The 14030-nt window shown below is 37.3% G+C and overlaps 1 protein-coding gene across 1 annotated transcript; it reads left to right on the forward strand.

Annotated features, from left to right (window-relative positions):
• Positions 1-4995: 4995 nt before the first annotated feature.
• Positions 4996-5730, forward strand: LOC126900752 (uncharacterized). The gene has a single exon (XM_050676673.1). The coding sequence runs from the start codon at positions 4996-4998 to the stop codon at positions 5728-5730; it is 735 nt and encodes a 244-aa protein (XP_050532630.1).
• Positions 5731-14030: the final 8300 nt, after the last annotated feature.

Consider the following 14030-nt stretch of genomic DNA (forward strand, 5'->3'; position numbering starts at 1 on the left):
AATAGTTTAGACTCAGTAGATATTAACGTGTTGAAAACTATCAAAGTTGAGGAATTAAAAAAAGAATTAAAATTTCGACACTTTCAAAAAAATCAGATATTGGTGGAGTTCAATGAGAAAAGATACTAAACTATATGTTCGAGGTTGTATTGTTTGTCAAAAAGTAAATAGAAGAACAACCCCAGCATATGGAATGCTAGGTGAACGAAATATTCCTCAAGTTTCATTTCAAGTTATATCTGCTGATCATTTATCATTACCACCCACAAAAGCTGGTAATTGTTATATTTTAGCACATATATGTCATGCCACTCGTTTTCTTATTGCTAGACCAACGTGTACAACAGCTACAGAAGACATTATTAACACCATTGAAAANACTACAGAAGACATTATTAACATCATTGAAAATGATATCTGCAATCAATATGGACCACCACTTACATATATTAGTGATAACGGTTCTTCATTCACCAGTGCAAAATTTAAATTGTTTATGGAAAAATATGGAATTGAACATCTACTAACACCTCCATATACTCCTCAGTCAAATGGTTTAATCGAACGTTCAAATGCAACCATAATATCAGTGCTTTCTAAATTTACATTAGAACATCCTAATGATTGGGACGAAAAACTACCTAATTTGATCTTGACAATCAACACTACTCAGCAGAGTTCTTCAAAATATTTACCATTTTACCTGTTATTTGGATATGAACCTAGAGTTATTTCTTGGGAATTAAACATAGAAGCTATAAGATCAGACATCTCAAGAGAACAACAAATAGAAGAACTTACAGAAGCAAGAAATAGAGCTGCTGAGAACAATAAAAAAAAACATGAGGAAAACAAAAAACGTTTTGATAAAAACAGACTAAGCCAATCATTTCATAAAGGAGACATAGTTTTGTATGAATTGCCCTTATCTTCAGATACAAAACTAACACCCAAGTTCAAAGGACCATTTATGATTGAAAATCCAGTTGGTAAAGTATGTTATAGAATCAGAGAAGTGGACCATTCAAAAAACAAAAAAAAAGACACAAGAATAGTGCATGTACAATCAATTAAACCATTCATTGAAAGACCTAATTTTGATGATCCAGGGAACATAGAATTCTATAACACTACAAATACAAATCCAGAGACTGAAGAAACAACCATTGAAACAAATACAATTCCAGAAACCGAAGAAACAACCAGAAACAATCTTCCTAACGTTTCTAGTCGTGGTCGCACAATATTAAAACCTAATTGGCTTAATCAATTTGTAACACAGTAAATTGTTCCTACTTGTAATAACACCTTAATAATTAATTTTTCTCTAATTATTATAAAAATAACACATAAATTATATATACTTATATAGATCTTGATAAATTTATTGACTGGGTAACTAAGTTGGGTTTAACACTTAATCTATCCAAATGCAAAGCTTTTACATTTTATAGGAATCACTCTCCGATTACTTTCCCATATCGCCTTGGTAGTGAAGAAATCCCTCGTGCATCTAACAATATTATGGACCTTGGATTCAAATTCAGCCACAATCTTGACCCCAGTGCTCACATCCAACATATCTGCTGTAAAGCCTTCAAAATGCTTGGTGTTCTTATTAGATTAACCAGAGAGTTCAAGCTTGAAAAGACATTAAAACTTTTGTTTTGTGCGCTGGTCCGCCCTATATTAGAGTATGGCAGTGTGGTATGGGACCCCAACACGGCAGACAACTGTCGCCAGTTAGAAAGGGTTCAAAATAAATTTCTATGTTTTGCTGGGCGGGCGCTGGGTTTACCATGTCCACCCCATGATTATAGCCCCGTGGCAAATAACTTAGGCCTTTCCACACTGTCATCGAGGCGTATTATTGCGGGCTCTAGGTTTCTCGGGGGTTTGCTTGATGGGAAGATAGAGTGTCCTGCGCTATAATCTCTGATCCCTTTTAGGGTTCCGCAAATCAATACCAGATCAAATGCGCCTTTCCGAGTCACGCATGCCCCCACGAACTACCTAATGAATGAACCCCTTCGCCGGTTACTTAGAAGTGCTAATGTGGATCCTAATTTTATATTATAATAATATTTGTATTTAGTTTTGTAATATCTTATTCGTATTTCGTTTTATTAGTTNGGTTGTATCTCAATATACACTACACTTTAATGATACAATAAATAAATATACACACATATGCATTTATAACATTGTGTCTAATGTAAGTATATTATGATAAAAAGTAACCGTAAAATGTAAAAAATGGAAAATAAATTTTAGTACTCATATTAAATGTAATGTAACTCGAAAAATATTTGTTTAAAATATTGTTTTAAACAACTTTTGTACGAAACATTTTTTTGTAAGTTAAATATTTTTTGAGAAAATTAAAAAAGCTCATATTTTTTAACTTTTGTAAGGCTGTAAAAGTTCAATTCCAAACAATGAGGACTAATAGTATGTCATTATACATATTTTAATGCAACTTTTAAAAAAACAAAATTTTGTTGGGAATTTTTTCCGCAATTTTTCCTTTGTTGACTGGCCTAGATGTCACACATATTACAGGTAAGATAGTTAGAGCATTGGAATGAATTGGCTTACTCATAGTACAAATTTTATTTACTTTTACTCTTATAATACTTGATGTTATACTTTTTATTTAGTTTAATTGTTCCAATTCCTCCACTCCACGCACATTCCTATACAAAGAAATCAGATAGTCATACTTAGAAAATCAATTGACTAACCGGCTTTTCTCTTGTCGCCTTCGTTAGAATAGGAGTTCGTTCACTGCTCAGTCCTGTTCCTAACATTTGGTCCTTCGGGCCGGATTAGTTGATTAATAGAACTTTTGATTGTAAGATAATCCCACTGGGAAACCCCCTTGTCGTTGTAAAGCAAAACCAGCACAGATTGTCGTTCACCTGATTTTTGGTTTAATTTGTTCATCATCAAGTAACTTAACTTAGCTTAAATTAAGTGTTGTATTGAGGTGAACTGGCAATTAATTAAAAAAAAAAAATATATATATATATATATATAAATAATAATAATCATATTAAAATCATAACAATAATTAACTTCTATTAATAGAGCACTTAAAAAAAAAAAAAGAGAAAATCACAAGTGCCCTGTGCTTGGTTTTGACTGTTTTTATATTTTCTATTGTGAAATAAATACCAAAAGGAAGATCATGGCTCAATCAGAACAAAAACAAAAGGAAACAACACAACTAGCAATCAAGGAGAGACTTGAGTATGACAATGCCAACGCTGTGTGTGAGAGAATTCTTTTGAAGTTGGAAAGTTTTCTCAAGATTGGTCAACGGGTAACTGAATCTCCTGATGATGTGGGACTACGCACCAAGTTTCGGATTATGGTTTCTGAACTGGACACTCTTCGAGCCACTTTCGATCAGAATATTCAGTGCATGGAACATTTGGTCAATCAAAAACATGCTCCTAGGACAACTCATGCTGAGACTAAGCACCTACTTGCTCAGTTTGATGAAATATACTATGAACTGGGGGCTGCAGCGGACATGTTCGGGTTGACAACTAACAAATCAGCAGAACATACTATCAACCAGTCGACCAACATCACTGAATATAATTCTTCAACTGCCTTGGCCAGTTTTCATTTGCCTAAGCGGAACATGCCAACATTTAGTGGTAATCCTTTGGAATATGAAAGCTTCAAAAAATTGTTTATGTCAATTCTTTCCCACATACCTAGTCTCCCTGATGTTGAACGTTTTGAAATTTTGAAAACTTCAGTTCACGGTGAAGCTGCCTCTCTTATTGCATATCTACCAATAAATGACCCTGGGTATAAATCTGCATGGAACATTCTAGAAGAACGGTATGGCAATAAAAGAGATTTAGCTCGCCTCCATTTCAAAGCCCTTTTCTCGTTATTGCCTATTCGAACAGGAGATGTAAGGTCTATTAAGCAAGCGTTGAATGTCATCGTAGAACATACAGCAGCATTGTCGAACTTGAACTACACCGTTAATCAATGGAGTCCATTACTTGTCTATTTTTTCGAAGAAAATCTGGATAAATCTCTTCGCGCTCAATGGGAGCTGTTAGTAGGTAATAGACAATTTCCTTCGGTAGAGGAATTCACCACTTTCCTTCGTGGGCACCTTCGGTCAGCAGAAGCAACCTCTCAGTCTACAACCTCTATCCAATCTATCGAACAGCATAACCAACATGGGGCTACCACCAACCATTCAAAATTCTAATTATGAGAAACGTTGCCTATTATGTAGTCGTCCTCACCCACTGCATATATGTCCAATTTTTCTAAGAAAATCACCAAGAGAGCGGCTCGGTGTCATTAAAGAAAAGAAGTTATGTATCAATTGTTTCAGTAAGCAGCATGGCGTCTCAGATTGCACATCGAAATATACGTGTCGTCAATGTTCTAATAAACACCATACAACATTGCATTTTGAACAGCCATCCACCACTGACTCTGGAGCACTGATTTCTAACAATTCAGAGAGTCCGAATTCACTTATTTGTTCAGCGGATCCAAAATCTCTTTTAGTTTCTGGTTCTTCTCGTTCAACGGTGTTGTTGTCCACAGCTAAAGTTGAAGTGGAAACTAGTTATGGTCGACGAGCACAACTCAGAGCTCTATTGGACACTGGCTCTCAAGCTAGTTTCATTACGTCAGCCTGTGTCGAGCAAATAGGATTAAAGAGACACAAAAGCTCATCGAACATTAGTGCATTTTCGGGTGCTCAAGTGTCTACTGTTTTGGGAAGAGTACATCTTCAACTTCGAGCAAAAAACAAACAGAATCCAGTCATTTTTGTCAACGCACTTGTGGTCCCAACGATTACAGACAAGACACCTCAAGTGACAGTTGACTCCAGATCATGGAGTCATTTGAATGATTTAATCTTAGCCGATCCCTCGTACACTCAACCTGGCTCTATCGATTTATTACTCGGTTGGGTTGGGTTGAGCTGATGTACTCCCATCAATAATGACTGGAGAAAAATTACCTGGCAAATGTAATGAACCTGTTGCATTCCACACTATATTCGGATGGACGGTTATGGGACCAGTTGAGTCACTCTCCCAACCCCATGTCACCTCACTACTAGTCATCTCTAACGATGAGCTCGACCAATCGCTCACCAACTTTTGGACCATAGAAGAACCCCCTCAAACTGTGTGCATAAGTCCAGAAGATAAACAAGCTGAGGAACACTATAATCAGACGATGGAACGTCTCCCATCAGGACGGTACATGTTGTCGTTGCCTTTTCGATCAAACAAGCCATATCTAGGAGAATCTAAACAAATTGATTATCAAAGATTGCTCTCTTTGGAGAAAAAACTAGGAAAGAATGCAGACCTGAGAAATCAATATCATGCGTTCATGCAAAATTACTTAGACAGTCGACATATGGAACTTATCCCATTCAATGAAAGAAGTAATCGATTTTTTTATTACATCCCTCATCAATGCGTTCTTCGTCCAGATAGTAGTACTACTAAACTTAGAGTAGTTTTCAACGCATCTTCACACACTAGTCTTGGTATGTCGCTCAACGATCACTTGCTCACTGGGCAAAAACTGCAATCCAACCTGCAATACATATTATTGAGGTCACGGTTATACAAGTATGTCATAACACCTGACAGTAAACAAATGTACAGACAAATTTTAATTCAGCCATATGACAGACTATTTGCGCATTCTGTGGAAATTTGATGTTAACACTCCTATACAAGAATATCGGTCATGTACGGTTACGTAAGGAACTTCAGTAGCTCCCTATCAAGCCTTAGAACAATTAAACAATTGGTCCAGGATGAAGAGCATGAATTTCCATTAGCAGCAGCGGTATTGAACATGGACATTTTTGTCGATGATGTCTTAACTGGAGGAAATACAGTTAAACAAACGTTGGAATTATAAACTCAACTCATTGGTATCTGCTCTAAAGCAAAATTCGAATTGAGGAAATGGGCCAGTAATCTCTCCGCTGTTCTGGAGGCCGTCGCAGAAGATAATAGGTCCATGGAACCATCAATATTGTTTGATGATGAAGCAAATACTGTTGTTAAAATACTTGGCTTACAATGGCAGCCTTTTTTAGATCAGTTCACATTCAACGTTTCAATCACTTCTGAACTATCTACGAAACGCTCTATTTTGGCCAATATCGCTCGAGTCTTTGACCCGCTGGGGTTACTTGCTCCAGTTGTTTTTCGTGCGAAAACTATCATGCAGACACTGTGGACACTTGGTCTTAGTTGGGACGATCCGATCCCAAACCACATTCAACTCACTTGGACAAAATTTTGTACAGACTTTAGAACATTAGAACACATTAAAATCGCCCGTCGCCTTTCGGTGGACCAAGTACAAAAATATCAATTACATGTCTTTACGGATAGCTCAGAACAAGGATATGCAGCTGCAGTATACTTGAGAAGTACACCTGAAACAAACACTCAATGCAATCTTGTATTTGCCAAATCGAAAGTGGCTCCTTTGAAAAAACTCAGTATTCCTCGACTGGAACTCTGCGCCGCCCTCCTAGGCGCTAAACTCTTGAACAGTATCCATACACTCTATAGTCCATTAATCCACATCGACTCTATCCATGCTGGGACTGATTCAACTACAGCGTTGAGTTGGATTCGATCATCTCCTCACCGATGGAACACCTTTGTTGCTAACCGAACTAGTCAATTACACGAACTAACATCTCCTTCAATCTGGCGATATATTCCGACTGCACAGAACCCAGCTGATTGTGCTTCACGTGGAATACTGCAACATGACCTCTGGTGGAAGGGACCAGCATTCTTACTTGATGACTCTATTGAATGGCCGGAAAATCCTGGACCAGGTCCACTAGACAGCAACACAGAACTTCGAACATTAGTACACATGGTATCGACAGAACATCATCTCATCGACCTATTACTTGAAACCCATTCACAATTGGATCGTATAGTCCATATAGTTTCTTATTGCCTGTACTGGAAAAAAGAAAACAGACATACTCATGCACTCACCGCTTTAAAATTGGACAAAGCCCTGTGCGTGATTATCAAGCATGTACAAACTATGGCATTCCAAGCGGACATCCAGCTCCTTCAGAAAAATGACAAAAGTTCATCATCAGTGTTCGAACACTGGATCCTTTTTTGGACAATGATGGCGTACTCCGTGTTGGTGGGCGGTTACTCTTGGCGGATGTGCCATATAGCCACAAACATCCAATCCTATTACCAGGCAATCACCGTTTTACCCACTTACTCATTCAACAACAGCACAATCAATTTAACCACCCAGGAGCAAAAAATTTGCATTGTATACTCAGAAAAAATTATTGGATCACTAAGGGTCAACAAGTTATTCGGTCAGCTCTTCGTTCATGTATTCCATGCTTCAAAACCAGACCATTAACGACCTGGCCAAAGATGGGACATCTTCCAACATACAGAGTCCAACAAATCAAAGCATTTGGCGTCACTGGTGTCGATTATGCTGGGCCCATCTACACCAAAGCGCCCTCTCGTCGCTCTCCTGCGACAAAATCGTACATCTGCCTATTCGTATGTATGGTCACAAAAGCACTTCATCTTGAACTTTGCTCAGATCTTAGCACAGAAATCTTTTTACTCGCGTTCTCTCGCTTCGTTTGTCGCAGAGGACCAGTCAAAGAAGTCCATAGCGATAATGGAACTAACTTCGTGGTAGCAGCGGAGCTGCTCAAACTGGTGCATTCAGCGGAGTACAGTAGTGCAGTGGGAAAACATTTGGCAGCCAAATCGATCGCATGGCATTTCAACCCACCTTCATCACCTCACTTTGGCGGCTTATGGGAAGCAGGGGTGAAATCAGTAAAGACACTCCTACTTCGATCAATTGGTTTGCACATCTTGTCGTACGAAGAACTGTATTCTGTACTTGTGCGCATCGAAGCCACCTTGAACTCTCGTCCATTATGCCCTTTAACGGAAGATCCCCTTAGTCTCGAGGCTCTTACACCTGGTCATTTTTTGAACATGGAACCAACAACCTCATTGCCAGATCCACACTTGGAACAAGTTTCGTTGTCAAAACTGAAACGATGGCGTCTCACAGCAGACATCTATCGACACTTTTGGAATAGATGGCACAATGAATATATCAGCTCATTACAAACTAGATCAAAATGGAAGCAAGAAACGAAGCCTCACATGATTGGTCAATTGGTTTTGGTCAGAGAAAACACCAGTCCTCTTGAATGGAAATTAGGGCGAATAGTTCAGCTACATCCGAGTCCAGACGCGATTGTTCGAGTAGTTACCATCGTTACTTCAACTAGCAAGAAACTTAGACCAGCTGTCAAACTCTGCCCTTTGCCTATAGATTAACATATTGTTCACTATTGCCCATTCTGATATACATTACTAATACACCTCTTTGTTGTAGATTTGCATCTAATTCGAACATTTGAACATCATAATGGCAGGCAAGTATCAGTCAGCAAATTCAAGGTTAGCTGGTCATGACTCCTCGGCCAAACGACGGGTAGCCGATCAAGTATTGGACAAATTGGCTCAATGTCCAACAATGAACCACACGTCGTCGACCTCGATTCACCGGGCATTACTGCATGTCCAAAGAGCGCTATCAACCTTGCAGCTGTTAGGCTACCCTGTGGGTGACTGCGACGTCACTTTAGTGAGGGCCATTGTCAAGTCTATGGACTATGTCATGTTGCAAGAATGGGAGAAAGTTCTAGAAAGTAAGAATCTTGTTTCCTTACCCTCTGTCCATGAATTGATCATATATTTACACCATGCGGCAACACTCGCTGATATTGGTTCACAGCAGTCATCCATAGAGCCTATGTCTATTCGTCCAACTACATCTCCTTCGCTCTCGTCCATTCGTCCATCTACTACTCGTACTGTTTCAAGTCGGCCTACTCCAACTGCTGTTGAGTCGTCGAACCAACCTCAAGAGAAGGTTAAATACACTGTGACAACGGAATGGTGCCCATTGTGTTCGGCATTCCACCCCCTTCGTACATGCACAACATTCCTTTTAGCCCCTGGCATCAAAAGATACCATATTGCCAAAGAATATGTCCTTTGTTTATACTGCCTGTTACCAGGGCACAGGGCCGTACGCTGCAAGGAACAAAAACCTTGCCGTATCTGCAAAGGCAATCATTATCATCTGCTCCACATCGACCACAAACCTCTCACAGGCTCCCCATATCAATGTATCTAAATTCATAAACAATCGTCTTTCTTTACCAACAATAGTCACTCTTCATCAACAATAGTCATCCATCATCAACAATAGTAACTCTTCCTCAACAATAGTCTACTCTCAAGATTCCATGTCTTCACTCAACCATATTTGTCCAAGTCACATCATCTCAACATCCTGTCAGTCCTTCGACCACTGGACTACTTGCCTATCCATATAAAGGTGCAGACCTTTATGGTGGGCGGTATGTTCGGGTGAACACTCAAGTTGGTCATACTGATAGTGTACTATCTGGTGATAACACTTCCCTCATCGGACGCTTGGCCGTTATAGTTTATAATTCACTCTCTCGAGATCCGTCGCCTAGATTTAGTTTTTTTGTTTTGTAAAACCGTGTTATTGTATCGCTCTCGTTGTAAAACTATTGCTTTTCGCCTAACCTAAAACATTATATTTTTTTTGTTACTACAAAAATCGTTCGTCTGGTGTTAATTCGTTTGTTAGCCTTTTTGAATCGGCATCGTAATACGAAACCAAATTTGTATAATATTAATTGGTAATAATTTCAATCGTTATTTATTATTTGTAATTTATATACCTTGTGGTTCGCACATTAGCTCACATTACCCATAGGGTACATTGTCATTTGCATGAAACTCTCTTTAGATCTATTAACTCTATTCTGGATGGTAACAATACAATTATTCTATTAAAACACAATCAGCAGACTGTTAAAGTGCGAGCCCCTTGGTACAATTGTCCAGTATTATTTAATTTAGAATTTAGATAAGTTAAAATTGTAGTTAAGTTTCTAGTAATTTATTTTACTATTATCTTTTATGTTATTCATGTGGTAGTACAAAGCAACTCAAATCCATAAGTCCACATAAGTTAAAGTAATTAAATAGTTGAGTTGCTCAGTTACTAGTTTATTTGAGTAATTGTTTATTGTAATGAAATTAGTCGTTTGTTATATTATTATTACAATTTGATTTAATCGACCACTGGTCTTTGCACTATTAAAATTAACTTTGTCCTTTGGCTATTGAACTCTAATGTTTGTCCATTTGTTTATAAACTCATAATTTGATACCAATTGTTCTTTTTCCATATATGTGATTCAACCACTTCTATTGAACAATTTTATTACTTATCCCTATCTTAATTTTGTTAACATTCATAGCAATTATACTTGTGTTTTGTCCAGTACCTGTTAATTTCTTACTGTACTTTGTTAATATAATTGTACAAAAATAATTGAATTAACTCTGTATTAAACATTACTCTTGTACTTTGCTCATTGCAATAAACTGACTGATTTCATTGAATCATGTCGCACTGAATATTCATATTTCATTTCACTCTTGAGCATATATACAGTCCACTATCACAAATCATTTATTATAAATAACTAACTGCACACATATTACAGGTAAGATAGTTAGAGCATTGGAATGAATTGGCTTACTCATGGTACAAATTTTATTTACTTTTACTCTTATAATACTTGATGTTATACTTTTTATTTAGTTTAATTGTTCCAATTCCTTCATATCCCTCCACTCCACGCACATTCCTATACAAAGAAATCAGATAGTCATACTTAGAAAATCAATTGACTAACCGGCTTTTCTCTTGTCGCCTTCGTTAGAATAGGAGTTCGTTCACTGCTCAGTCCTGTTCCTAACAGTAATAATTATTATATATAGGTGATAATATTACCAAATGTGCTTCATATTAATATTATATATTAATTTAAAATTTTTATATTNATCTTTATTGAAGTTATTGAATCTAAATGAGATAAAAATCAAACTAGTTAAAAATTTATACTAACTTAAAAAGATTTAAGAAAAAATGCAAAAATTCATAGCCTTGAACCCTTGTAATGAAACCTCGTACCCCAAGCGTGTAAAACACAAGTTTTACCAACTCGGCAACCGTATGTTGCTACCGTCGAATGAAAAAATTGGCTATATAAGCTAAATCAAATTTCAAAGTTATTTTTCTCGACTTAAAAGAAGCAAACAAATTTAAATAAGTTTAACTTTCTATGCTATATTAATTTTTTATTTATATAATATTTATGAAAATCTGTACTCCCCTTGTCAGGTATTTTAAAATAAAATAAAATACAAAACCCAGAATTTTAAAACAAAAATTTTAACACTCACGGTGAGATGACTTATCGTCTCACCCAAGTGATGTCCGGCCACGGCTGCTTTAACGAGTACTTACACCGTATTCGTAAAGAATGTCGGCGCGCATGTTGCGCTCCAGCGCGTATTTTTCCATCGAGACCCAATAAACACCGTGTCGTCTGGTGGCCGAAACAATTTGGGCCCGCTAACCGCGCTTCACGATGGGCAACGTCTGCCTGAAGTCATCGGCAAACAGTACGGGTTTGCCGACGAAAGGCGTGCCGGCACGTTCATGACATCCCTGAGCAACCTGTCGGCGACCTGCAGCTTTGACGTAGGCAACATGGACGCCTCATCCCAAACGATCAGCGAGGCGGCGCGCAGAGCCTGCGCTCTCCTCGATTGCATTGCCAGATACGACCGTTTTATTTTATTTAAAAATACCTGACAAGGGGAGTACAGATTTTCATAAATATTATATAAATAAAAAATTGATATAGCATAGAAAGTTAAACTTCTTAAATTTTTTTGCTTTTTGAAGTTGAGAAAAATAATTTTGATTTTTGAACTAGCTTAAATAGCCACTTTTTTCAGAAGACGTTAGCGACGTACGGTTGCAGAGTCGGTTAAAGTTGTGTTTCACGCACTTGAGGTACAAAGTTCCAACTCGCGTATAGCAATGAATTTTTTGCATTTTTTCTTAATTCTTTTTAAGTTAGAATAAATTTTCAACTGCATTGATTTTTATCCCATTTAGATTCAATGACATTTGCGAGAAGAAATTTCTTATTTATATTAAAATTATTTTATGTTTTAACTTCGATGCAAAGCTGAGAAGATATTTTTTGTGACTATCATTTATTTTCTCTGTTTTAACTTGACCTACGTTTTTCAACGTGAAAAGGTTACAAGTATAAAAAAAAATCAAAAAAAAATGCGCAACAAAAAAATTTGTAACTTTCATGGCGCATTAAAAAATTACAAGAAAAGGGTCGCCAACCTACTGGGCGAGACAATGTATTGTCGAACCACAGTAGGATTTTAAAGAAAGTTAATTTTTATATATTAAAACAATTAAACAGAAATATAAAATTAATAAATACTAAAGTTGATGTCCGTTGAGTCGTTGATAGTAGATGTACACTAAAACCTCGTGACAGTTGTCACATAATCATATAGATCAGAGATGACCTTATACAAGGCCGTTGCCCGTACCTTATAAACTAGGGGAGTTGATTTTTGAAAGGAAAAAAAATACACGAGTCCATTGAAGATGGAGCACGCAAAAAAGAAGAAACAGATGATGGTTAAGTTAAATTAAGGGGACTTTATTTAAAAAAAAAACAAAAAAAATTAAGTTAACACGAGGCAAAAAACCGAATGGTCAAAAAACCTCGTCTACAAATTAAAGGGGACAAAGAAAGAGAGAAAAAGAAACAGATATTAATAAAAAAAAAAAATAGTTACACCTACACTTTTATTGTTAGAGAATACGATGAACGTCTTCGGTTACCCGCCGGCTATTAATCGCGGCATTGCCGCTAAGCACGGCGGGTATATGTCCCAAGTAAGTGACTAGTTTTAGTCAGATAGACTTAGCTTGCAAGACGTTGGAACACCCCGAAATAAAATGCTCTACGTCACCATATTGTACTAATAACCTATTCATCACCCAATAAAATAGAATATAAAACCTATAAAAAAATCACAAAAAATATAGATATAACATGACAGGTGGTCTTGTAAACGCCTGTCATGTTGCGGGACCTAAATAAAAATAAAAAAAAATTCGCCACATGTGCTTAAGGCACGGCGCACTAAAAAAAAACAAAAATAGGTATGGCTCAAAACATAAATAATAAATTATACATTACCAGCCCCGAAGGGCTACAGAATATGAGGCTGGCTCAACCGACGCCAATAAAAAAAATCACATNGAGGCTGGCTCAACCGACGCCAATAAAAAAAATCACATTTTGAAATTATAGTAGCGGACACTCACGAATATATATAAATTACAATGTTGCAGCGCACACAACAACAAAAAACTCACGCTACGGACGAAAATTAGCGACAACCGGTTCCGATGATGGCTCATTTCCGACAAAACGTCCGGCGGTCCGTTGGCGACAACACGGCTAGCCTTTAGAGTAGGGGTCAAAAAAGAACTTAATACCTAGTGCCGGAAATTATTAAGAATAATTTAAATCATATGGCGACAATGTATGCGGTGAGCAGTGCAAATGACGTTCTAGATAGGAAAGGAGCGGGGTGAATGTACACACAAATGCCGTCCATGAACCCATAGTAAAATGAATAAGAAGTATGCTCGATCATAGTCCGCATTTTCGTCGTAATTCGCGCATGTGCATCGCCTTGTGTTTTTGTGCATTCGTATATGATCGATAAAATACAACCGCTGCCAATGCACTTTAAATTCGCGCGATTTTTAAATTGTAAATTCTGATATAATATCAATGATAACCATAATTTTTAAGTAATAATTATATTAATTACTTTAAAACAATGCATTGTAATATTTGTCACGGCACCGCCTTTTGCTCTAGTCTGGCGCTCACCCGTGTCTCTCTCGATATCAGCCGTCCAGCTATTAATATGACAATCGGTTGTCATCGGTCGTCTCCCCGC

Source organism: Daktulosphaira vitifoliae, unplaced genomic scaffold (assembly GCF_025091365.1).
Source record: "Daktulosphaira vitifoliae isolate Bord-2020 unplaced genomic scaffold, ASM2509136v1 Scaffold_3, whole genome shotgun sequence".
Classification (NCBI taxonomy): domain Eukaryota; kingdom Metazoa; phylum Arthropoda; class Insecta; order Hemiptera; family Phylloxeridae; genus Daktulosphaira; species Daktulosphaira vitifoliae.